The 24,963-nt window shown below is 35.4% G+C and overlaps 1 protein-coding gene across 7 annotated transcripts in view; it reads right to left on the reverse strand.

The window, feature by feature from the left end:
• HECTD1 (HECT domain E3 ubiquitin protein ligase 1) overlaps nucleotides 1-24,963 on the reverse strand; it is a 59,528-nt gene that overhangs the window by 12,681 nt on the left and 21,884 nt on the right. The window contains exons 6-28 of one of the 7 annotated variants that reach the window (XM_058025752.1): nucleotides 24,545-24,815; nucleotides 24,154-24,230; nucleotides 23,967-24,065; nucleotides 23,528-23,642; nucleotides 22,813-22,987; nucleotides 21,354-21,492; nucleotides 20,992-21,162; nucleotides 19,650-19,872; nucleotides 16,879-17,142; nucleotides 16,689-16,765; nucleotides 15,143-15,277; nucleotides 14,761-14,907; nucleotides 14,366-14,460; nucleotides 13,863-13,968; nucleotides 12,807-12,941; nucleotides 12,582-12,721; nucleotides 11,778-12,101; nucleotides 11,194-11,360; nucleotides 10,841-11,017; nucleotides 7,238-7,933; nucleotides 3,622-3,843; nucleotides 1,782-1,915; nucleotides 55-211 (exon numbers count right to left, since the gene is read on the reverse strand). In XM_058025752.1, the coding sequence (XP_057881735.1) occupies nucleotides 55-211; nucleotides 1,782-1,915; nucleotides 3,622-3,843; nucleotides 7,238-7,933; nucleotides 10,841-11,017; nucleotides 11,194-11,360; nucleotides 11,778-12,101; nucleotides 12,582-12,721; nucleotides 12,807-12,941; nucleotides 13,863-13,968; nucleotides 14,366-14,460; nucleotides 14,761-14,907; nucleotides 15,143-15,277; nucleotides 16,689-16,765; nucleotides 16,879-17,142; nucleotides 19,650-19,872; nucleotides 20,992-21,162; nucleotides 21,354-21,492; nucleotides 22,813-22,987; nucleotides 23,528-23,642; nucleotides 23,967-24,065; nucleotides 24,154-24,230; nucleotides 24,545-24,815 (4,246 nt within the window). Of the gene's footprint in view, nucleotides 1-54; nucleotides 212-1,781; nucleotides 1,916-3,621; nucleotides 3,844-7,237; nucleotides 8,075-10,840; nucleotides 11,018-11,193; nucleotides 11,361-11,777; nucleotides 12,102-12,581; nucleotides 12,722-12,806; nucleotides 12,942-13,862; nucleotides 13,969-14,365; nucleotides 14,461-14,760; nucleotides 14,908-15,142; nucleotides 15,278-16,688; nucleotides 16,766-16,866; nucleotides 17,143-19,649; nucleotides 19,873-20,991; nucleotides 21,163-21,353; nucleotides 21,493-22,812; nucleotides 22,988-23,527; nucleotides 23,643-23,966; nucleotides 24,066-24,153; nucleotides 24,231-24,544; nucleotides 24,834-24,963 lie in introns of all 7 variants that reach the window. The other 6 variants (XM_058025749.1, XM_058025748.1, XM_058025751.1 and 3 more) reach the window with 6 other exon arrangements.

A 24,963-nucleotide genomic window follows, 5' to 3' on the forward strand; every position in this document is an offset into this window, starting at 1 on the left:
CAGTAAATCTCCATCCTAAAGCCAGATTAAGCATCACATACTTTGTCAGCATACCTGGTGGAGGGATTTCTAGGTCAGTTGTCTGTTGCACATTAGTACGACCAGGTCTTGGGTCAAAAGCAGGAACCAATGCAGAAAACTGTCGTTTCAACACATAATCATCATCCCATGTTCTCCTACGGCCTCCTTTGGTTTCATACTCCTCTTCCTCCTAATAAAAAAAAAAAAAAAAAAAGGCAAATTAACAAAAAAAAAAAAAAAACAAATCCTAGCTGTTTTTCTGATTCTGCTAAAGAGAATAATTTGATTAAAAATTGAGAGTTCATGAATACAGCAGCCACACACTAAACTGCAACTCTACTCAGCTCTGGTAAGGCTGCATCTGGAGTGCTGTATCTAGTTTGGGGCTCCTCAGTCAGGAAGATGAGGAAGATGTGAAGCTCCTGGAGAGGCCTCCTGAAGAGGCAAATGAGAAGGGACCTCATCAATGTCTGCCAGTATCTGATGACACAGTGTCAAAAAGATGGATCCTGGCTCTTCTCAGTGGTGCCAAGCAACAGGACAAGAAACAGAATCTGACGCACAGAGGTTCCACCTGAACATGAGGAAGAACTTTGCTGTGTGAGCAAACACACACTGAGATAGGTTGTGTGCCAATCTGGAGATATTCAAGAACCAACAAGACACAATCCTGTGCCATGTGCTCCAGGATGACCCCAACTGAGCAAGGAGGCTGGACCATATGACACACTGTGGTAACTCCATTTAATAATTTTAAAATAATATTATATTTTTATAAATATAATTTATGAATTTATAAATATAATATATTATACTTTTAAATAATAGTAACGCCATTAAACCATTTTTTTAAACGGATCAACATTCTACAAACTAAAGTTACTGTCTGCATTGTAGATCCACTTAAGTTGTACTGGCTTGATTTTTTCCCAACTTTGTATCTTTGTGCAGAAGGTGAAACAACAAGATGTTTAGTCATGTGCCTGAGTTTCTATTAAAACCATAAACACAGTAAGTTAAAATGCTATATATATTGGTTCAAATGAAAAAAATATTTGCATATTAATTACAAGACGAAGTTTCTATAATTCCATAAAACAATATTCTATTTATTCTGGAAAATATTAAATTAGCATTAGTGAAGTCTTCTATTTTTCCTCTTAGGTTTTGCAATATTCATTCTGATCACTTCAGTGATAGTAAAAGACCAAGCACTATTCATACCAGTTAAGAACAACCAAATGAAAAGCCAGAACTGCTGATAGTCTAAGCAAGAACCATGTGAACTACCATGCTGGGTTTGTTCAGCACCTCCCCCCCCACCCCCACCCCATTGATTTTTCTGCTGGAGTATTTCTTAGAAGAGAGAGATTTCCTCTGGCAAACCTTCGCTTCATACAGGCCTACAGTTAAACACACCCCAAACTGAATCAACTACAAATGCAGCAGCATGCATTATATATCCACAGTTATACCATTTCATCAGCCTGTGAACTAGTGATCCATCATTTCTAATGTCTGTCAACTTGTTCCTAGCCTGGTTTAAGACATTAACTCTGACCTGTAAGTTTCTTGGGTATGCTAGTGTTTAAAAACACTTGTGGTTTTGACCACATGCAAGAAACTAAATGAATCTAAATAAACTTGTTTTAACTAATGGAAATATTGTAGCTAGGACTTCCTATTGCCAAATAAAATCTGTGGACTTTTAAAGCACCTGTTAGTCAATTAAGATACCATCAATGCTAACTATATCATACCATAACTTCTTCATATTCTTGATCTTCTTGGTTATCATCTTCATTTTCATCATCTTCTTCGTCTGGCTCAGGTAGATCCTCATCATCATCTAACTCTGCCAACAGAGTACTAGCTCGGCAGCTATCAAGAAAATCTAGAACACACATATATATATTTACATACAGAAAAAACAACAAGAGTAACTTTTAAAGCAGAATTTTTTAAATAGAGAACAGAAGCATTGGGAAGAGTGCAAAAACAAATCTCAAACTTAAACCAGAAAAAGAAAACATTACTTACTGCAGAACACGAATAAAATCTGTGACAAAAGTATACACCTGGTAAAAAGTCCATGGATCTAGTCAACAGCCTAACTACAGAAGCACTTACTATTGGTACAATTGATAGTGATCAGCAGGAGTGATCTGTTCCTCATTTGATTATAAAATTTTATAATTATACTTACTGGAGATTACAAAAGATCACCAGAAAAGGGTGTAAAAATGCATGTGTGTTTCTGTGTCTCAATAATTTCAAAACAGGTGAGTGATGTAATTTCCACTAAAAACATGTCGTTTAGACCTTAACTTACAATGTAAAGGACATATAAGATAAACATTTAAGAGTAATATCTTAAAGATTCAATTGCTAATTAATTACTGTAATAAGAAGTTGAAGGCAAAGTTCCATTTTACTCACTTAGTACTAAGATTTAAAAAACAACCTCCCAAAACCAGAAAAGAAGTTCACAGCAATCTAAGTGGACTGGGATGAAGCTTTGAACTTTTACATTTTTCTATGCACATGGAAACCATCTGTACTGCCCAAACACCTTTCCTATTGTTGCTATCACCCCTAGTGATACGAGAATGCACTCTACATGCTCAGTTGTTGGTGATATATCTTAAACATGTCACTCAATCAAAGTATCAAGTTAGACTTAAATAAAGAGTAAAGAGAAATGGTATATGCAGATATATTAATCAACTGCCTCCAAGCAGTTCAATTCCAATACCCATTGAAATGACCAGAAATTTTTCAAGCAATTTCAATAGGCAACAAAATATAACACAATCTTAATCTAACAATATTTTAAATAAATCAAGTATCTTCCAAGAATATCTCAGAAATGAATAAACTTTACATTAGGAAGTATTTTCCAATATACAACCCAGGTTTTTCTTGACTTCATTTTATCAGCTTGATTCCTGTGTATTACTGACCGAATGATCTAAATCTTCTTCCCTGTATTCATATGTCTCAAGTACCCTCTGTCCTAAGTCTGTTTCTAGGTTATAGTGTGCACACAACTCTGGATCTGTTTGTCAAATCACGTAATTTCTTTTCTCCTGACAATTTTTGTGTTTTTTCCAATTTTTTGAAATTGCTATTATGGTATTGAGATACCTGGAAGCTGTTTTAAGGGTACAATGTGCCTAATGGTGGATGCTTTTCAATCAGAGTAGTACAAGGTACATGAGACTTTGCATGTAGCATGCCTATACCCCACAACAAAAAAACCCAAACATTTTGATTGTAATTAGAAGTACATATGCAAACTACATTAGGAACTAAACTTGATGAGGGAAAATATTCAAGTGCTTAGACAAACTATACCATAAATAATAGTAATATCGGATAGAAAGTGCTGAAAATAAAGATTTGAAAACACAAGGAAATACTACTACATTAACATTATTTTACTTACTGCCTTACAGAACAAGTAACATACAAACAGCTCAACTTTCAAATGCTTTTCAGTAAATAAGCTACTATATGAGAAAATCATAACAAGGGGATCAAAGGGAAAGTCATTAATGGGAAGTCTAATGCTTATGTTCATTTAAAAATGAAACTTACCATATAAAGAATATTCTGCCTCCTGCCCTGTATCGCTCTCACTAGATGTTGATGTTAGGCTAGTAGTTAGAGTATTACTAAGCGACTGACCAACAGATAAAACTGTAGTTGCTGTAGCTACATTGCTGCTGCTAGTAACACTGGATGTAGACATGGTCACTGTTGATGTGGTACCAGTTGTAGTCAGATTAGGAAAACTTTGGGCACCCATAAGAGGAGAAGCTATAGATAAAGATATGGTAAGATAAAATAAATGATTTGATGACTTGAAGAGTACAACTTACATGCATGACTCCTGTGTTGAAAAATATATTTGGGGTTGAAAAATTATCAGTGTGTTATTTTATAATAAAGAACAACAGACTATAAAGGGGAAGGGTTTCCCAATGCAAAAGTGCACTTTACACATGTACACCCACTTCTGAGCTTATTCCCTTGCAAACATTTTAAATAAATAATTTTATCAAATAAATCCCCAAAATCCCCCTATAAACCTGAAATGACTTAATTTCATTTTCAATATATATAAAGAATTTCTGAAATCTGTTACTCCAACATTGTGATCTGTCTTTAAGCCTAAAATGAAATTTAACATCTAAATAACAATATTATATAGTGCAAACAATTTTATATAAGGGAATTGGGAACAGAACATATTAAAACAAATGTGAAACTTGTGATTTCTGTGCATTTTTCTAAGGTTCTTAAATTAGCTCTAACTAGTTATTTTTCAAACAAGTACTAAGATATATGTTCATCACAGTCAACATGCCTGAACTGACACTACTGTGAAACATAAGTCATTTGTTAGATGATTTATAATTTTTAGAATAAGCCAGTAACAACTAAAAAGTTACCTTACTGTACATTCAAATAAAACATCAAATGCATTTTAGTGAACAACTGAAAAAAACCTGAATTCACTGTAGAGTCACTAAATTCAATAAAAAACCTAAACTCACTAAATTCACTAAAAAAACCTAGACTCACTAAATTCAGTAAAAACCCTAAATTCACTGCTTGGAGAAAAAAGGTTGAAGGGCCATCTATACTAAGAATTTAAGTCTTAGGCTTTTCAATCTACTTTTTCTGAACTTAATCAAATGCAAGTTTTTCAGTTTCAAAAGAAGTTTCATTATTTGGGGGGGGGGAAGTTACTATCTCTGCTTTCCTCCTCTGTTACATACAGTTACTACATACATCCCTGCCCCTTAAAAACATAGCTAACATATTGCAACTAAAAATATAACAATGCAGGGGGGTGTGAAATCATAGCATAATGATGAGGGAAAGTGCAAATTTTAAATTTAGGGTTGTTAATAAACTTATGTTCTTCTTTATGAAAGCATGGAAGTGAAAAACCAAAGGGTTTTTCTTTTGTTGCTCAAGAGCTTGAAAATAAGTTGTTCAGTATTCACATCTTTTACCTTCTGCTAATTAATAACAGCAAACTCTTTGCTGTTACAGTAAACAAAAGCCATTAAGCATCAGCATTTTGTTTGCTCTGAATTCAAGAGCAAATGGAAATTGGCTACTCTAGACACCACTTAGCTTCTGGCAAATACTGATGTTTTCAATGCAACCAGTACAGAAAGTCCAGAGAGACTTATCTCACTAACCATGATTTCAGTCTTGGCTTTTGGGGTGTTGGGTTGCTGTGGGTTTGTTTGGTGATGGGGGTTTTTGTTTGGTTTGGTTGGTCTTTAGTTTGGTTGGTTGGGTTTTTATAACCTGAACTGGCTAAAAAACCCAAAAAATTAAAAAAAAAAATTTTTTTAATAAATCAAATTTTTTACAATGCTCTAATTGAGCTCTAATTGGTGAGATTGCTCAAATTTAATCTCTGATCTCTTTTAGGAATGTGAGTTACCATTTACAGTTTCTAATCATATAAAAAGCATAAACCAAAATAACTCCTACACGACAGATAATATAAAGTATGACTATTTTTATCACAGAATTAAATTTTTAGGATGCCTCATTCTTATTTTTAACTTTTGCAGTGTACAGTATCAAACATTCATGAAATTTTAAATAAGCTGTTGAAGTATTTTACCATGTTTTTTAAAGGTGGTCTCTTTTTTTCTCCTCTCAATATAAAACTAGTTCAGAACCAGAGCCACTATCTGTCTATAAGAGGATCAATTCCTGGAAAGCTTTCTTTGAGTATCTTACTTACATTTTTATTGCAAGTTAGACTTTGGCCCCATCCCCAGTATCACAACATAAATATAAGGATACATTAAAAAAAATCTCCCCATCAAAAACGAAAACATTCAGTATTTAAAAATCTTTTAAAATACTAAAAGCAAGCACCACATTTCTAAATAAGGAAGCACAGAGTCATAGAATTGTTAAGTTTGGAAGAGACCTCAAAGACTGAGTCCAGATGTTAGGCCAGCACTGCCATGTTCACTGCTAAACCATGTTCCCAGGTGCCACTTCCACACAACCTCTGAACACTTTGAGGGATGGCAAATCAACTTCCCTGAGCCACCCATTCCAGTGCTTGACCACCCTTTCAATGAAGAAATTCTCCCTATTATCTAATCTAAACCTGCCCTGTAACTTCCTACCTGTGAAAAGAGGCTGCCCCCACCTCACTACATCGCCTTTCAGGTAGCTGCAGAGAGCAACTGCATCTCTCCTGAGGCTCCTTTTCTCCAGGCTAAACACCCCATAGCTGCTCCAGACCCTTCACCAGCTTCACTGACAATCATTACAAGAATGAAACCTTTACAAGAAATTTATGCTTTTTCTAGCTTGGGTAATTTCACTTTTTCTAACTTGCCTAGCCCATGAAATGCAGTTCTCTGTTTAAGGTACTATCACCATCAGAGAACAAAATACCCAACAAGCAACAACTTTGATGGGAGCATGCTCAAAAAAAGCGTGAACTCAGAACAAGCAGGTTTACAACTTATCTTGCTAATACCTTGCTCCTACGTATAATCTAAGAGCATTCAAATGCTTAAAGCATGTATATAATGTCATTTAAAACACTGTTAACTACAAACTTCCCTACATTTAATATTCCTGAACAGTTCACCCAATCTAAGCCTTAATAACAATCTCTAGAAAACACACTCAATATTAGAGTACATTATGTTATGCAGTTTGACAAAATCAGCAATCTGCTAACATTTCATTATACTGCCATTCTTTTTCCTTTGTGCTTTGTTCTTAGCTCATATGCTCAGACACTTCACAATATGCACAAACTGCCCTTCCTGAGAAAACAGAAAAATAACAGAAATATGCAAAATCTACACAGGTCAGAAAGCCTAAGTACCTGACATTAGCTACTGTTGCTAGACTTCCATCGCTTGGTCTAATCCATACTCTCTCCTTAAACATATAATCAACATCAATTTCAATCATCAATTTCAAATTCCTTTCTGTTTGATGGGTACCTGTGATCTGACATTACAGGGCAATGTAACACTTTTCAGCTGACAGGAACTCTATGAGTCCTTCATAAGTTCTACAGGCCTACACAAGGTCAAGGCTGCTCTAAGTACATTTCTCAATTAAGCCAACACAATCCAAACTCAAGTGTAACAAAAGCCAAAGAGACAACAAAATCATCAACTAAAAATAAAAACAGCTTACTTACTTGCAGTACTCACAACATTTCTTCCCAAAGTATTAGTATTGTTATCACTGCTACTCCGGCTTAAGTTCATGTTGTTTGTGGCATTGGTACGTGCTATGTTTGCCACTCTGCGTACAAAGGACTCCAGGCTGGAAGTTTCTCGAGATGATAAGTTCGGAACACTTGCACTGGAGCTCATGGGTGCCCCAGCAGCCAACAAAGAACTGACTGAGAGTCTGTTACTCGCTGAAGAGCTCAGGGGTCGTTGGGAAGCTGCTTCTTTATTAGTCAGTTCAGAGACTGAACTCACATCAGGAGAGCTTACACTAACAATTCCCATGGATATAGCACTGGACTCCCCAGGAGCACGTATTGAGTTATCAGGACCTAACTTCCTCTCTGCATTTTCGTTTCCCATGTCCGCTGTTAAGGTGCTGGTGCTCGCACTGGAAGATGACCCTATGTCAGCCTGAGGCATACTGTCAGCAGAAGACAGAACAACAATTGGTTCATGGACGTCAGGGCCTGAAACTATATTTTGTTCCAATACACTTTCTGATCTCCGCTCCATTTTGGTCGAACCCAAGCTGATGTCGCTGCTACTTGCCACGCTACACACAGAACTGCTGCTTCCTTTTCTACTTGAGGAGCCTGCAGCAGCAGTCGTCTTGTCTGGACAGTTGTTTTTCACCAAGCTGCTCCATGACTGCGTTGTGCCTGAAACAGTGGATGAAACAGGTTTGGGTGATGCCGCTGAATCAGGGTCGTACCCTGGTGCAAGCTTGAGGTCAAACTTTCCTTCTGCGCCCATACGGTAAGAGTTAGAGCCACCAGCATCCCAGGTGACATCAATCCAGCCTGGAAAGGGACAGGAGTTTGTGAGATCCAGCAGAAAGCAGACAGGAGGCGTGTCAGATAGCAGCTCCACAATGTGGGATCAGCTTCTCATAAGGGCTGTATGTCTGAATCAATGAAACCACTAAGTAACCCTTAACGCCAATTAAAAAGGAAGTGCTTAAGTCTAAACAATTTAGGACTTCATAATGTTGTCAATTTAGAGGCTGCTCATTCTTGCCACCTTAATCTTCAGGGCCACAGAATCCAGCCAAAAATAAAGTTTCCTTCAGGAAGGGACCTGATGTACTAGAATCTCTCAGAATTTTATTCATATCTATCAAAATTGGAATCTCTAGTAACAAAAATGTACATTAAAATGTATCATAACTTGACTAGCATCTGTCAAGAAGATGTAATTATTACATGAACGTTCAATAATATTTTTCTTTGTTGGATGCTTGTGGATAAGCATATTTACCCAACAGATGACATGTCATGAAACTGCTTAGTTTGAGATTTCTTATTCTTAGATTGAAAGAACTAATTTATAGATACCCAGCTTTTTAGTTCAGTATGTTCCAAATACTCAAACATTCCTTAATCATAAAAAAATCTTATGACAATCAGGTAAGGGCTACATAAACTCTTTGCAAGGGTTGCAAAGAGAATATGTTTCACAAAAAAAAACTATCCTGGGACGAGAACAACACTCCAAAGAGATGCTACTCTTAAGTTCCTTTATTAAATTATTATTTTGAGTAGCAAAATTTTTTCACAGCTAACTATAATAAATCTGCAATAATGAGGGTAACATACAAAATTTAGCTAACTAGGACAAAAATGGGGACAAAATGTTTTAATTTTTACTTGTCTAAATATGTACCACAATCTATGAGTCACCTATAAAATTCCTTCTAATATTTCTCACTGTATCTTAACTGCAGCAAATATTGGTGTAACTACTTTATTTGAAACCCATTTCATCCAAAAATGAAACTTCTAAAGCTTAGTTATCTTCTCCAATCTCAGACAAAGTCAAAACAAATATCAGGTCCAGATAAACACATATTTTTCTTTATTAAAACAGGAAAGAGCTAATATCAAGTAAAATATTATTTTTATTACTGTCACATACACCTTCAGCTTTTAACTATTCAAAAATCACCACTCCTAGACTGAAACAGATGATCACAGGCAATTTGCTATTTACAAATATCACTCTGGAGGAAAAGTAGCTAAAAAAGGATAAAGTTTTCAGATATCTAGTTTCAGATATGAGTAGACATCTCATCCCCAAATGAGCAGGTTTAGATCACGTTATTCTTGTATGATTTTATTCCTTCTTCACAAGCTATAGTTGAGTAGCTTCATGCCACTAAACCTTTGAAGGGTAAACTTGTGAAGCTAATCTGAATTTTTTTTCTTCCATGATTTGCCTTTTTTATCAAACACAAAAAGCTCAATACTGGAGCTCAACAGTATAATTTTTCCCCTTTATGAATATCTGAACTAGGTATTTTTTTCAAAGCATTACTAAATAACTGGTTCTGTTCTGTATAGTTTCTTTCCCAAAAATATTAATTACAAGCAGCTTTAAATCTGAACAAGTTTTCAGTACATATTATGTACTCAAAGTTGTACTGCTCCATCATTACAGCCATTTGTCTATAGACAAACATTTGTCTATACTTGTGAACAACAACCAAGAAAGTAAATTAGACACTATTTTCAAAATTCTACACGAAAAAAAGCTGTCACAGGAATGAGATGAGTTGGCATCACCATTTGATAAATGAACCTCAATTTTACCTATGGTTAAATGGGGAAGTTTTACTGGAACACAGGAATAAAATCACTGCTTTGGTAGAATACTACTCACTAATAATACCTAAAGTCTTCAAAGTTATAATGTAGCTATGGGTACTGTTGCATCTGGTAAGAAAAATATATTGATGATGGAAGACTTCCCCACAAGCTGTATTGAACAGCTTAAATAAAGTTCAGTTTCAAATCATTTTAAGGATTTGTACTTGGGAGATTTTTCCATGTTTGAGAGCTGACAACTCAACTAACTAGAAGAAACTCTCAAGTCTAGCTAAAAATGAACCTCAAAGTAGCTGAAGGGGCTTCAGAAACAAGACAAGCCTTATATACCTCAAAATAGGGGGAAGAGCAGGGAAATGGTGAAAAGCATGTTCAGCTGACAAGATCACCACCTCTCCTGGAGCCTCCTGAATAACTTTCTCAGTACTGACTTCCCTGGCTGTTGCAGGTTTTTATTTTGCTCCTTAAGTTAATAAATTTTCACGCTTTAACTCAAAAACAAAAACTTGATCCCAAAGAAGCTTGCAAGGTAGGAAAGGTACAGGATATAACAAAAGTCAAGAAAAATATTGCAAATGCTCAGCTAAAAGAAATGAGGAAGGTAATTATAGATTTTGCAGACCCAAAGCTTAACTTATCACTTTGCATCACTCACCTTCATATAGTTTGTAACAGATGTCTAAATAACAGTTTCATATTTGAATAACAGTTTAATATTTTATTAACCAAAACTGTATGAAAGTTTCATTTACAGCAAGAATTTTTTTTATGCACTCAAATGGAATTTCACAAATGGACCCCAACAGCTGTAGCATTTTAAGCCTCTTCCCTCCAAAGTATTTGAACTTTTATCAACTTTATCAAGGCATTACAAAGGAAGTACTTTAATGCTACCCATTCTGCATGATGTAATCATGTGACAGATGTGATTCAACAACATAAATTCAGGCAATTCATGCTCACCATTATGCAGTTCTCCTGTAACAGTGCCTTCCCCCTGTGGGCTTCCATCCTGATCTCTCCATTTCCAATCAATTCCTCTGATTACACGAGCTCCTGGAACCATGTATTTTAACACCTGAGAACGGACCAGACGTCGCTGCCTTCTCAGATTTGCCTCAGCTTCTTTGGCAGCTTTTCCTACAAGACATGTAAATTGAAAACACTTGAAAGTATTGGACAGGGAATAATTTTGAGCTTATTTCTAAGCAAGTTCAACTGCAAAAGTTAACTTCCTTTTTCACACTGCTGTTTTTATATGGTATGCTCATTAGCATTTTAAAAGAGCAAGTAGGAGATATATTTCTTTTTCTTACCCAGCTGATCTTCACATACTCCGTTCACAGTGCCATAAAGTTCAAATCCAGACAGGGAGAGGTAGTGTGTTTGCCCACTGGCATTCTTTCCCATCTGTTTTATTCTAACATGTCTCCAACCTTGTTTCTCATCTTTTGGAGGATCTAAAGGCCATGTTGCTGTAGACCTTTAAGTTTATTAGAAAGGGGTGTTGGTAGGTAACAGGAATAAAGAAAAAAGCAAAACCAAAAGACCTTAATACCCAAGCAAACAAAACCCTAACACCGATCAAGTATGCACACTACAAGATATATAAACCTATTAACACCAGGGCAAACTTCAGAGGAGTGTAGGCGTTATGATTTTGTTAAAAAACAAAATGCAAAATTTACAGTGATGAAAAAGCACAAACATCATTATGTGAACCACACAGAAAACCTGTGAATCACTTAATCTCCAGCCCATCCTTGATAATATGTATCACTTACCACTTCTTTAGATAGATACATTATTACAAACACAGTACACACTAAATTGGTCTACAGTCAAGTACATTTTTAACAGCATTCAGTCTTATGAAAAGTAATAAAATACACTGACATACCCTGGTTCATTGAGACTACAGTCATCAACATGAGTATACAAAGTAGTCCAGTTCTGTCCATCCTTAGATACCTGGAAAACCCAATTTCTGAGAGCAGATCGTCCGTAACCTCGAGCATGGCGTAATGTGTAGGCTGATGGAATGACCCAAAGGCCAAGGTCTATGGCAAACCAAGCATTCTTATCATCATTTGTGTGACAATTGAGAGCTGAACTGTCACGGCTCAGGATGTCTTCTAAACGACCATAAGGCAGATTTCTTCCTTCTGAGGATGTAACCACTACTAATCCATAGGCTGCTGGATTTACCCATTCATATGCAGTTCTGTATTTAAAAAGAGAAATATATTGTTCAACTATTACTTAAATAAAAAAACCTAGTTTGAGCGATATTTGACATTTACTGTAAATTGCATACAACAGCTGAGTTTCTCACACCAAAATTATCAATATAATTTTAGATATGTTTCAAACATCACTTTGTGTTTTTTAAAACACTGTAGCAAAGAAAAAAAAAACCAAACCAACAAAATCAAATAGAACCATGGCAACCAAAAACAAAGACCCAAACTTCCCCACTCCATCTTCTTACGGAAGCATAAAACAAATTCTGAACACAAGTGATTCATAGTTTTCTATTATTTAAGCAGATCCAAAAGAAATTTAATTCTATTGATTAAAATATATCTCCCACTTCTAAAAAAGAACAGATTTCATTTCTTTATGAATTCCTTGTCCCCATCCTGCCTCATGGATTAGAGTTTATTGTGTCTGGCTTTAAAACATCTAGCTTTGAAAAACTCACTTTGCATTTGTTCCAATCCAGTAAATAATTCCATTTTCATCAAAATCATGTTGATGCCTGAACACAAATGTCTGACCTTCTCGTAGTTTTCGTACAAAAACAAATGAAGCCCTATCAAAGTCGTACCACTGCTTTGCTACCTACATATGAAAGAAAAAAAGTCAAATATTAAAGAAGCAGAATATAAGTATTCCCTGTGAACTCTGAGTGTGCTATGCAGCTCACCATTTTCAGCAGATACTGTTCTAGAGATTCAACAGTTGCCAGTGGCTCCATCTTAAGCATTCTACCAGTTCGATCTATCAAAGATGTCTCCCCCGAGGCACGTTCCAAACGAAACCTCAAGCGCCTTGTCAGGATCTGAAAGAACAGCTAAACATTCATCTAGGCTTTCCTGTTTAGGTTTGGGATTTTAATAAAAACAGTGTACCTCACTACAACTGTTTAATGGCCTATCATGTATCATTGTTGCTTTTACTTCAACACTATATTCTAATGAAATGCTTTAAAAAGTCATGTCCTAGTACTACCTCTCTTCAATTATCCAAACAATTCTTTACTATGACGATGTGCAAGTCAATTACACACTCGAGTAACATTTTCTCACTTTTCCTATGTCTTCACAGCTTTTATTTGTTGACTAGCAAATACAATAATATAGAAACTGAAAACTATTTTCAAAAATACCGAACAGCAAGACTGGTTTCGCAACTTTTTCCAACTATTTCCTAGACATTTAATATCAAAACAGAAATATTTATACTTCCCAACCCATGTTGCAAAACTCTGAACTGTGCTTTCAAACAGAAAAAAATAAGACTCCACACAAACTGGGAAAAAAAAAGTAATATTTTTAGCCAAACTGCCAAGTTTCCTGTAGAACAAGCTGCTGAGCCTGGAGGCATCTTGCATTACCAACTGAACACAGAGCCATAGACATGACCCTTTAAAGCCTATCCCCGTTCTTACTAATAATTGTCTCGTAATCTCAGTAACATGCCCTTTAACTAGAGGGCATGTTCCTTTATAAAGACAATACTTGAAGACAAAACAAAGAACACATTATCTCTTCAATCAAAATTTACCTCACAGTGTTTAAGTGACAGTAGAGGAACAGCCATGCATTTCAGCACTAGAGGAAACAGATGCCAAAATTTGCTTGGTGTTTACCTAATTCTACCCACATCTACAAGAATGTGATTCTTGCAGACAAGGTGTGCAACATATAACCTTCAGCTGAGCACCACTCAGTGTGATATGCTGTTATCACTGTGCATTTACCTGAAGATTGTATGTAGATCCTGGTGTATCATACAAGTGGAGAGGTAGCCGTTCAATGGATTCTAACACTGCTATCAATTTCCGAATTAATGCAACTGCTGGACGACTGTGGAAGAGAACAGGTACTATGTTACCACAAAACAAGACAAAGAAAAAATGTTACAGTATCTCAGAAAACAGGATCCACCTGAGGAAACTATCTCAGCATGCTATTTATACTGATGGTATCTGTTCTAGTCACATGGTTACAGCACAGTAAGAAAGATACTAATCTGCACAGTGATGAACAAGTCACCTTTATTTTGTCAATAGATGTTCTATATGTTAACTCTTAGAGATAAAAACTTTCAATTGCTACTTCAATATTAGATGCTGTCTTTCAAGATCAATTTTCTATTCCATTGAAATGGAAAGAACAGATACTTTTTCTTTAAATTATTTTTAACATACCATACTGCTTCAAAATTTCAAAGAGGATTTTCCTGGTTTGGTATTATTTTTACCTTTCATCATCCTCATTTTCACTGAATGCTGTTTTGAAAACGTTTATCCTCTCTACCAGTTGACTACAGTCTTGTTTCACATCCAAATCAACATTCTAGGAGGAAAAAAACCAAGTTACAGACAGGCAAAGACATCTATGTAGTCTCACTGAAATCCCAATCCCAAAGCTAATCATCAGCCATTAGACCTGAACAGAGCTGGTTTATTTTCATTCAAACTAGTCATCTACTCTAATATCTTATTTTCAATAGGTAGACCAGTAACTGGAGCAAGTCTGCCGAATTTTCACCAAGACCAGAAAAAGACAAATTTATAACAGATCTTCTGCATTGTGCACATCTTAACTTCATTTTGTTAGGAAGTTTTCTTTAAACACTTATGTCTATAAACTTACATTGTTTAAAACTGTCAGTAGCGATTGAACTAAGCCACTACTGCACATTTCATATGGAGAAATAGTATTCTCATCCTTCAACAGTACAATTAAGTTTTCCAGAGCAGTCTTCATTAAATCTCTCCATGTATTTTCTCCCTCAATGCACTGAAAGACAAAAAGATCATTATCATGAAACAAAGTAATCTGTCCACTAGCTTCAGTTGAAAAATCATTCTTACCCAGGACAGTACCTAACTAGCTAATACATGCATTAAAACTCCCCACATCTCAGACATGCTACCTTTGCTTCATGACTCTGCATCACATCATGACAGCCTAGTCTGAACATTATCTGATTTCCACTGATGTAACCCATTAAAAATAAAGGAGATACACTTACCTGCCTGTTTGCATGAAGTTCCCATGCAGACTCTAACTGTGTTGCTATGTTCCTCAGTGTTACAACTACTCCTCGAGGCATACTTTCAACAGCTTTAAAATGATCATCATACAAATCTCTTGCCATAGTGCGCACCTACAAATGGATTTTGATAATCAGAAGTCAGACCTTACTGTCATGAGATCATTACTACACTCCCAGATACCACAACCTTGGTCATTATTTTTATGTCCCAACAGGCAGACAAATAGGGAAGCATAAAAACCCATGTGCATCACAAAATGCTAAGGTTGTGAAAAGAAAAAGGTACAGGAGAAATAAATGGAAATACACAAAATCTTATTGACAGAAATGGAACTTACCATCATGTATTAGATTACAGCATAAAGGGTAGTATGAAAAGGTATGATTCTCAGTCTGTCAATCTTTGTTTTAGAACTGTATCATGGCTCAGGTAATATTTTTAAATGTACACGTAAGCAGCTTTAATACAGTTTCTGAATGCTCTATCAACATTCCTTAAACCAATTCACACTAAGTCCCTATACAACCTCTTTTAGTAAGAATTACTCTTTCTACAAAGTCTGGCTCACACAAGATACAGATTAAGTAAGTTCTGATTAAACAACATCTTTCTTTTGTAAGAAATTTCCCCAAAAATCTTTCCTTTTTATTATCATTCTATGTGCTACAATAATACATTACATAAGCTTTAGAACTGCACAGTCTTAGGCATAAGAGAGCACTGTCTTTCTTTTATCATCCCACATATTATCATTCACACACAGTACTTCAGCTTTCAATTTAGTGCACATTTCCTAAGATATATGTCCTAAAATGCTGCAGATATAAGGCACAGGATATATTGGCTGCACTGTAAGAAACTGCAAGACAGATAAAGACTAAAGATCAGCCTGAGCCCTTGGCATAAGTGGATCACAAAATGCACTGTTATTTTGTGGGTTTTTTGTAAAGAGCTTAATACTTGATTTCTTAGTTCCTCCTTTTCCCCCTTCATTTTGAGGAGAAAGAAGAATTTTAAAGATAACTAAAATGAGGGCGTTTACTCATTTTGCTTCACTACCAAACTCTTAACAATGTAGACTTTAACAATGTAGACTGTTACTTCCAGCAGCCTGTCACTGAATCCAGTCTAAAATTAGTACCTAGATGAAGAGAAGTATTATATGCCTCTGGCACAACCATATTATCGATTTTAACATCTTTTCTTGTAGAATAAGGACATAAAAAGCAAACCACAAAACCTAAAGAAATAATGCAAGTCAGGAAGCCTGGATTTTCCTACATTTTTTTAAAATTCATTTTCCTCTAAAGGAGCACACAGTTTACTAAGACTTTTGGATAAAATCACCCAAAGAAGTGTTTTGTTCTTGTTGATGTTTTCCCCTTCAAGTCTCACATAAAATTGTATCTCATTGAAATCAGAGATTTTAATCTTCTAAGAGGAAACTAAACCTCCCTAAGAATATTATAATATAAAACAAGCTCAATTAAATTCTAAATATAAAATTTACAGATCACCAACCTTTTGTTTTGTCTTCTCCAGTTTAGATTTCAGTTTTCTTCCTCTTTTACCTGTCCAGCCAGTCACAAATTCTGACCCTGCAACATATATTTTAGAAAAGTTGCATTTTCTGATAGCTATGAAAAGCAACAAATAAAACTCTCACATACACTTGTTCCTACCTGCACATAACACATACCTACATACTTACCCAAGGAAGTTTCAGCTGTAAACGAATGCTTTGTTCCTCTGTTGGATTCAAACACAAAGCCTGGCAGGTCTTCTTTCAGTATTGTAGCTTGCTGACCATCAGAATTGTGAATAGCAATTTCTCCTTCTTTTAAACAGGTCAGTGACCAGTTTCCTACAGTAAGTTTAGTTGGCCCTGGTGTTGATAAAATTGGCTGGCTTGTGGTAGATGGTTTTACTTGGCTTCGAGCCCTCTGCAACTTCTCAAGGAACTCACTCCTACTTTCTATTTAAAAAGAAACAAATTTGGTTTTTTCCAACAATTGCTCCCATCATTATGCAGATTTTTTTTCAAGAGTAAAACAACTGAGTACATTCAATGCAAAATTAACTTTGAAATTAAGGGTCTTAAAGTGTCCTAAATTTCTGTGTAGTATATTTCTGTACTTCAACAGTGATTTATTCTACGATCACATCAAAGCTGCAATGCAACAATGCAACTCTTTCTGAGAAATGCAATTGAGATGTATGAATTCATTGTTACAATTATAATAGGAAGATCAAAGAAATTTAGTATAAATTTTTAGTCCTTGAAATATGGGTCTCGGAATGGTGAGCACAAACTATTCTCAAAAGTGGGTTTTCAGAAATAAGAAATTTTGTAAATATCATAATATCATTAATGAAAATTTTCATTAAATTATATATTTGTATTTTAATCATTTAAATGCTAAGTACATAACTTCAAAAATTCCATTTAAAGTAAAAATGGAAGCACCTCATTAAAGATTATTTCTGTTTGCCTTTTGCTGCAATGACAGGCTCTAGGCTTTTTTAATATGCCCTTTTGTTATAACACAAAATTATGCAAAAATAAATATGCCCTCGAGGCACAACATTCCTTACTGTTTAAATTTTGTAGCATATACAGAGAAGGCTTATAAAAATAATTGAGATATGATACGCAAGATGAAAATTCTGTTAATTAAGTGTTTTCAGATTTCCATAATTACATTTTAATACATTTATATAGCACATTGCACTGAAAGTACTGTATTTCTACGTGGTTGGGAATAAATTCAGGTTTCCTTGGACAAAATTTTGAGACTTACTAAAAGCTTCAGAATTACCATTAAATTTCAATTTTTGCATTGAATTTTTTTTTCTACAAATTCAAACAAAACAAGTACAGAGTTAATGTGGAGAGGGGTGAGTACAGACCTTCCAAAATGTTCACAGTATATATATTTGACCATCCACCCCAACTGTCATCATGCAATACACACTAACAGATGTCACTACTCAACCCTCTATACTTTTGCCAGTTGTGAAGTTACTAAAAAGTATACCACAAGATTGATCATTAATGATTTAGGACAGCAGAACATATAGTACAGTTCAGGACTTGATACCATTCTAGCCTATACTGTACTGTAGTCATTTTAGTTAACAAGTATTAATTTTTTAAGTAAAAAAGGCTGCTGCACATGCTTAGAGCTCATGGTTAAAGTTCAGGCAAATTACACTGCAACATCAGCAATCTTAGTAGATGTCTATTTGAGTACATATTTTAAGAAGCCTCATTTAATCCTACATTTAGCTCCTTTCCCTCATTATATTCAGACTAGGTATCTTGTTAAAAAACTCTGGATTTATGCAATCTGTTTTGAAAGACTGATTTGAAGTAACATCTTAAATGCTCAAACTGACTTCCTTCTCTTCACTCCAAATTCATCTGAGCTGTCACCATTCCACTCATCTTATACAGAAATAGTCTCATCCCCTTGCCTTGACCATTGGGAAGTGAAAACCAAAAAATTCAGCATCCAGGGAATGCCAAATGAGACTTTAAGAATTGTATGAGAATTTAAGAAATTGTCTTCATGAATCTTCTTAAAGCTGTACTGCATGATAAACAAGTATCGCAATACAGGACTTATTTACCTTTAAAGGCATTAACCTTATTAAAAAGAATGCAAAGTCACATGTTCTGACCAAAAAACCCAATAAATCTATAAGTGGTTTCCAGCTGCATTACGATCAGAAACATATTGCATTTTGTCTTCTTGCCCCAAACTTGATGCATGAAGTCATTAGCACTTCATTTCCATCCTGAATCATAATATGTTCTGTTATTTCAGTCAATGGCTCATTGAAAACATCATAATATTGCAAAGCATTTTATGCCTGCAGGTTCATAAATGCATGAACTGCTGCAAAAAAAAGATGAAACAATAAAAGGAGGGTTGTTTCTGCATCCAGAACAAGTTGTGTATTCTGTACAGAAAATCAGAACCAGCTGTGCATTGCCAGTGCATAAGGTCTGTTCCCTTATCCTCTCTCCAACAAACAATTAAGACACTGTAATTTGTTTCCCAATCTCGATGAGAAACTTTCCATTACTTTGTCTTCAAACACATGCAAATTCATTCTGCTAGCTAGAAGCAAACAACAAATCACCATTTCAACCTGCTTTTCCTGGGATGGTCACTACAAAGTGCTTTTAATGACTGGGGTGAAAAAATTAAGTACGCATGAAGAAGAATCAAAACAAAAAGTTAATACGCTTTTGCTGGCAAGATGTTTACTTAACACAATTCACCAAGAAAGTCAAGTTATGGACACATGCTATCTGATAAAATGCATCACAATTAACTGACCACCTTCCACCTGTTTACATCCTTTACTATTTAGTAAGCCAATTCCTGCAAAACAAAATAGCTCAAATCAAATTATATAAACAAATGTAACAGTCTCAAAACTTAACCTGGACTTGAATTACAAAAAGTCTACCTGAGCTGTCAGATCCTCCTTCAGGGCTCCCACTGGAATACATTGTGGCCAGCTTTCCATCCAAGATAAATCTGAACCATCCATTACTACCATTAGATAGCTCCAGGGCTGCAGCATCACTCCAGATATACAGGCAGTCCCTTCCCCTAATGATTGACCAGTCTCTCCAGTGGTATGGTTTACCCTGCTGCAGTTCTTTAGCATCCTCCTGTGGCTCATCCTCCTGCAATAACATTGTATTAAGCAATAACAAGAACCAAAAAAAATCTCCAATCCATTTAAAGAAGAGGAAACCCCCCCCAAAAAAAAAAAAAAAAAAAAAAAACCCAAAAAACAAAACAAAACCAAAAAAAAACCACAAACAAACATAAAAAAACACCACAGACATTTCTAAAGGAGGAGATTCTCTCTCTTTAGGAGAGAAAACTTACTCAAACCAAAAGTGTAGGAACTATACTACTTCTGCCCATAAAAGATATCCTTAAAAGTATTCTTTAATAGAATAAGATACTTCTTAGAAGTTTCCTTTCACATACAGCTTTATCTACTCAACAATAGCAATGGCCTACTGCCTGCAACATCCACCTCTGTTCAAAACTTGAATTGTGAGAAAAGAAGCACAAAATGATCGTGGTTGGAAGAAATCTCTGGAGGCCATCTAGTCCAAACCCCTGCTCAGGCAGGGCCACGTATGACTGGTTATCTAGGACCATGTCCATATGACTTTTAATATCTAACCACTAAAATACAAAACCAGCACCCCCCAAGAAACCCCAGACAACCCAAACCCCACAGTAAAAAAGTTGAACTACACACTTAAGATTTGGCTATAAATTTAACTGAATTGGTAACAGAAAAAGTCTGTTATCCATTCAGTTCATCTGACTGGTAATAAGACTTGGAAACTGATAAATAACTTCAATACACCTGGCTTTCATTAAGCAGAAAATTATTTTCTTTTTTATATTTTTAACATATTTGATAACACCATTTAAAACATGTCAAACTATTTAATGCATGGACATCAACAGAGATACACTTCTGACATAAATACTTTAGGAAGGCTGCATTTTGTTTACCAGTCACTTTCCAAACACAAGGTAAAATCAAGCACCAAATAACAATCACAGGGAAGTATGAATAGGAAAACTCAGCAGATAATAATATGCTAACAGAAAATGAAGGTAGAGAAGAAAATTATTAAAACAAGTGGTATAAAATAAGCATTAATTTAACATCCTAATTCCCTAGCCCTGGCCATTTTTGTAACAATAAACATTTCACTAGAAGTGTCAGTTTTACAGTAACAAATAAAGCAAATAAATCCATTCCACACACTTACCTTCTCAGGTTTGGACTCCTCTTCATTTTCATCATCAGATGATGGCCCTGCCAAAGTTGACACTTTACTAATTACGCCAAGTCTAGCCAGTTGGTCTAGAAAAAGATCACCACCTTTATCCACTAAATCCCTTATGATTTGCAAGGCTAACAAATGGCCATCATCATCATCCTGCAAAACATTGGGATGAAAAGAAAATAAGAAAGGAGATCTTGTTACTTTACACACTGAATTGCACATGCAGTCACAGATGAACACTGTAAAATTTTTAGGGTTAGTTATTAATAAATACTTGGAATCAATTAGTGTAAATCCTTTTTCTGTACTAGTTTCACAAAGGATAACATCTTCATTCTTCCTACCTCTTGATCAAGCACTGTAGCTGTTATCTCAACCAGTATTGTGGGCAGGTTGTGGCCAGCGTCAGAGTCACAAACCTCTTTCAGGAGCGCCTCAGAACAAAAATGTATCATTTTTCTAATGAGTGCAAGACTTGCTTTCCTGTAAAAGATCATAGAAAAAAAAGGTTCTTACAGTGGTAAAGCAAGCAAAAAGGTTCAAGATAAGACTTCTTTGGTACACTATTTATGCATGTTTTCAAAACACAAGAAATTTAACCTGTTTCGGTTCTTGTATTACTCTTACTAAGTTCTGGATTTTCTTCAAGAATAATGCACCTCTGGTATTTTTTCTGGTATTTTATAGCACTATCAGTCTGACATACACTTTTCTCCTCAACGTTTTATTAAGTAAACCTACTCTACGTCCTGTCTTTACCCACTTTTAGTGCTGGCAATTCACTTCTGCACACTTTGTCACCCTCAGAGTATTCAGCCTTTCATGTATTTCCCATATTTTGAGATCCCTTTATCTTTTAACTCTAAACATGCTATTAGATTAGGCAGTTTTCCCCACTAAGAACTATAATTAATATGAAAGGAAATCACTCCTGTAGGGTTAAAGATTAATTTTTTTGACCAAGTTCCAAAAGTCTGATTCATTAATATAACTTTCAGGTAGAAAGCCAGCTACTTTGCACAATCTGCAACAACAATTAATCACACAAAGATTGTTAATATAGTTTCTTATTTCTTTTATTTAAAATAACCTAGTTTAAGCTTTCTATCATCAGCTCAAGTGGAGTCTGTCTCTACTAGAGGCCTTTTTATCTTGCATTTTCACTCAAAGTACCTGTAAACACTGGGAACATAAGAGATTGGAATAAATGTCATATTGTAATATAAAAGGCTAAATGGTTATGATCAGATGCAACTTATCACAAGCATTATGCCAAGCACAGTATTCCCTTTTAAGCAATAAATTAGATTGCATTTCTGCAATTCAACAGAATTAGAAGCAGCATCTTGTCCAGTTAATACACTGTTAAGTAAGGCTCCTAAAACCTTCTAAAATAGCTTTTTCTAGTCTTGCTGATTTTCCAGTTAATGCATCTTGACATGATTTTATTCATTTTCCTCTACTAAATTACAGCTTTCATTACAGTGGCTACAAACAACTGTAACCAAATCCTGATGCACAGTGTATACAGCATACTGTATGAACATAGCACCCTTCCATCGTGCTGCTACAGTCAAGAGTATGCTCTGCTCTCCCATGACTAACCAGGCTCTTTCCAACACATCACTTCACCAGAAAGGAAAAAATTTTGCTTAAAGTGCTAAGTAAAAATCACTCTTGCAACACTTCCCAAACAATCACTTCTATTCAAATACATATTATCACTAGCATTACTTGAACTTTTAAATTTACTTTGGCTTTTCTAAGCACATATTAACAAATTGTCCCTCATGATAATATTACCTTATTGAAGGCAACATAGTTTGTTGAAATGTTTGTGCAAACACAGGCAATAGTCTTTTCAAGTATATGGGTGCCATTTCTGGATCTCCTTTGGGTTCATTGCATTCTTCCTCGTCCTTGTTTGCATCTTTCTTTTTCTTCTCATCCCCTTTGTTGACAGGACACATCCAATCCCCTGGAAAATTTTTTTCCCCAACATATTCAATTGCAAAAGTCAACAAACCAAACAAAACCACCATGTAAACATCCAAGTTTTCTTTACTAATATCCAAGTACCTGAACATGAACATGCATTCCTAAAAATATAAAATTCACATGTGCATGACTTCTTGAATAAAAGTATTTAATAGCAAGTATCACCTGTGGCACCAGAATTCTCAGGAACAGGGAAAGTGCAGTTCCCACACAGAAAGGATACCAGAGAAGCTACCAAGGCTGACAAGCTCTGAATCCACAACAAAATCCCAGCCTAGCCTGATCCCACAGCTGAAGAGCAGGCACTGTTCATGCCTGCTCAGTTATTTCTTTGGTAATTCCCCTCACTTAACATCATCTTAAAATACTAATGTTTTTGTGCATACTTTATGGGTTAAGGAAGGTAAGTCACAATTTATTTTCTTTCAATAACCTTAATAGAGCAAAATTATCATAACTGCATAACACATATCAGCATTTCTACTATAGCAAGTGTTACAGACTTAAATATTGCACTCACCTGGAGACTGAAGAATAGCTACTACTTCACTGTGCCCCCTTTCCCGAGCTTTGTCCAGAGGAGTTTTCCCATCTTCATCTCTCAAATCAGGATTTGCACCATGTCGTAAGAGAGTCTAAGAATAAATATTTTTATGTATGAAAAAAATTGCATTTCTTCTTCCAAAGTAGCAAATGGGCTTTTCATACATCACTCCTACAGTGTTCTCATGTTTTTAAGTATTCTGGGCTTTTTATATCTGTAGAGATAATATAAACTACTTTTATTCATTACTGCCCTACTGCCCTATAATGACAAATCTGTGTTTTGATAAATACTATAAAGAACACATAAATATTTAACAGTGCATGTGTCCAGCATATTGCATTGAAGACACTTTGAATAGAGCAAGATGAAAAGTTAGCAGGTAATGTTTTATAAGAGTCAGCTTAAATCATACCTTTGCTACCTGAGGTCTTCCAAAACATGCTGCATAATGTAATGAGGATGACCTCTGACCTCTGTTAACATCTGCACCCCTTTCACAGAGGAATTCTACCTGTTAGATAAGAAAAAGGAAACCAGTCTTTTTTGTCTTCCTTTACATAAATAATGCAACTTCTTAAGGGTCTATAAATCTAATTTACCATTTCCTGAGTTCCAAAAGCTGAGGCCCAGTTTAAAAGAGTTTGTCCTACATCATCCATAAAATTTACTTCAAAAGCTGAAAGATAAAATTAAATGAAATAGTTAAAGTTCCCACAACCACAAAGTTCAACAGTATTCTTTAAATAAAAAGAAGGTCTTAAAAAACTAAGCATCCTCAGTAATTCTGGAGAAGCATTTATGCTCTGAATTGCAATAAAAAGGTGGCATAAGTGTGATTACTAACAACATTGTTGAGTATTTAACAAAGTAAGCCAACTTGTATATAATGATTTTCAATTAACTACCTCAGCATTTGTTGTGACAACTCAGACTACAAAAATTAAAGCTAAAGCAAGCATATAATTTCTTTTTTGGAGTATTTTTGCTTACCTCCTGTGTCAATTGCATCTATCAGTGCATCAGTATCCTTACTGCGGATGCAATCTATCAGTTGCCGATGAGAACGTTCCCCAGAACTATCCAGTCTCCTCAGTCCTGGGATTCTGCCTGTAGATCCAGCACTGGATTTTGGCAGGGCTTTTCTGCCTTCGAACAGTAGCACCAAAAGAAGATCTACCAACCGCATGGTATCCAGCACACATCGCTCGTCACCCTGCAACGCGCTTTCTATAGAATCTGGAAGTTCAGATCTTAGGAGATCCTGGAAATAATTAAAAGTCTGAACAATAAAAAATATACAGGGCTTTAGAAAATACTATCAGAGTTGGGTTTCATTTCCATATGAAATGTTTCCTTTTTACCCCTCTTTAAAAGCAACTTACATGTACATATGTGTACACACGTGTGTG

This window comes from Melospiza georgiana, chromosome 6, assembly GCF_028018845.1.
Source record: "Melospiza georgiana isolate bMelGeo1 chromosome 6, bMelGeo1.pri, whole genome shotgun sequence".
Classification (NCBI taxonomy): Eukaryota; Metazoa; Chordata; class Aves; order Passeriformes; family Passerellidae; genus Melospiza; species Melospiza georgiana.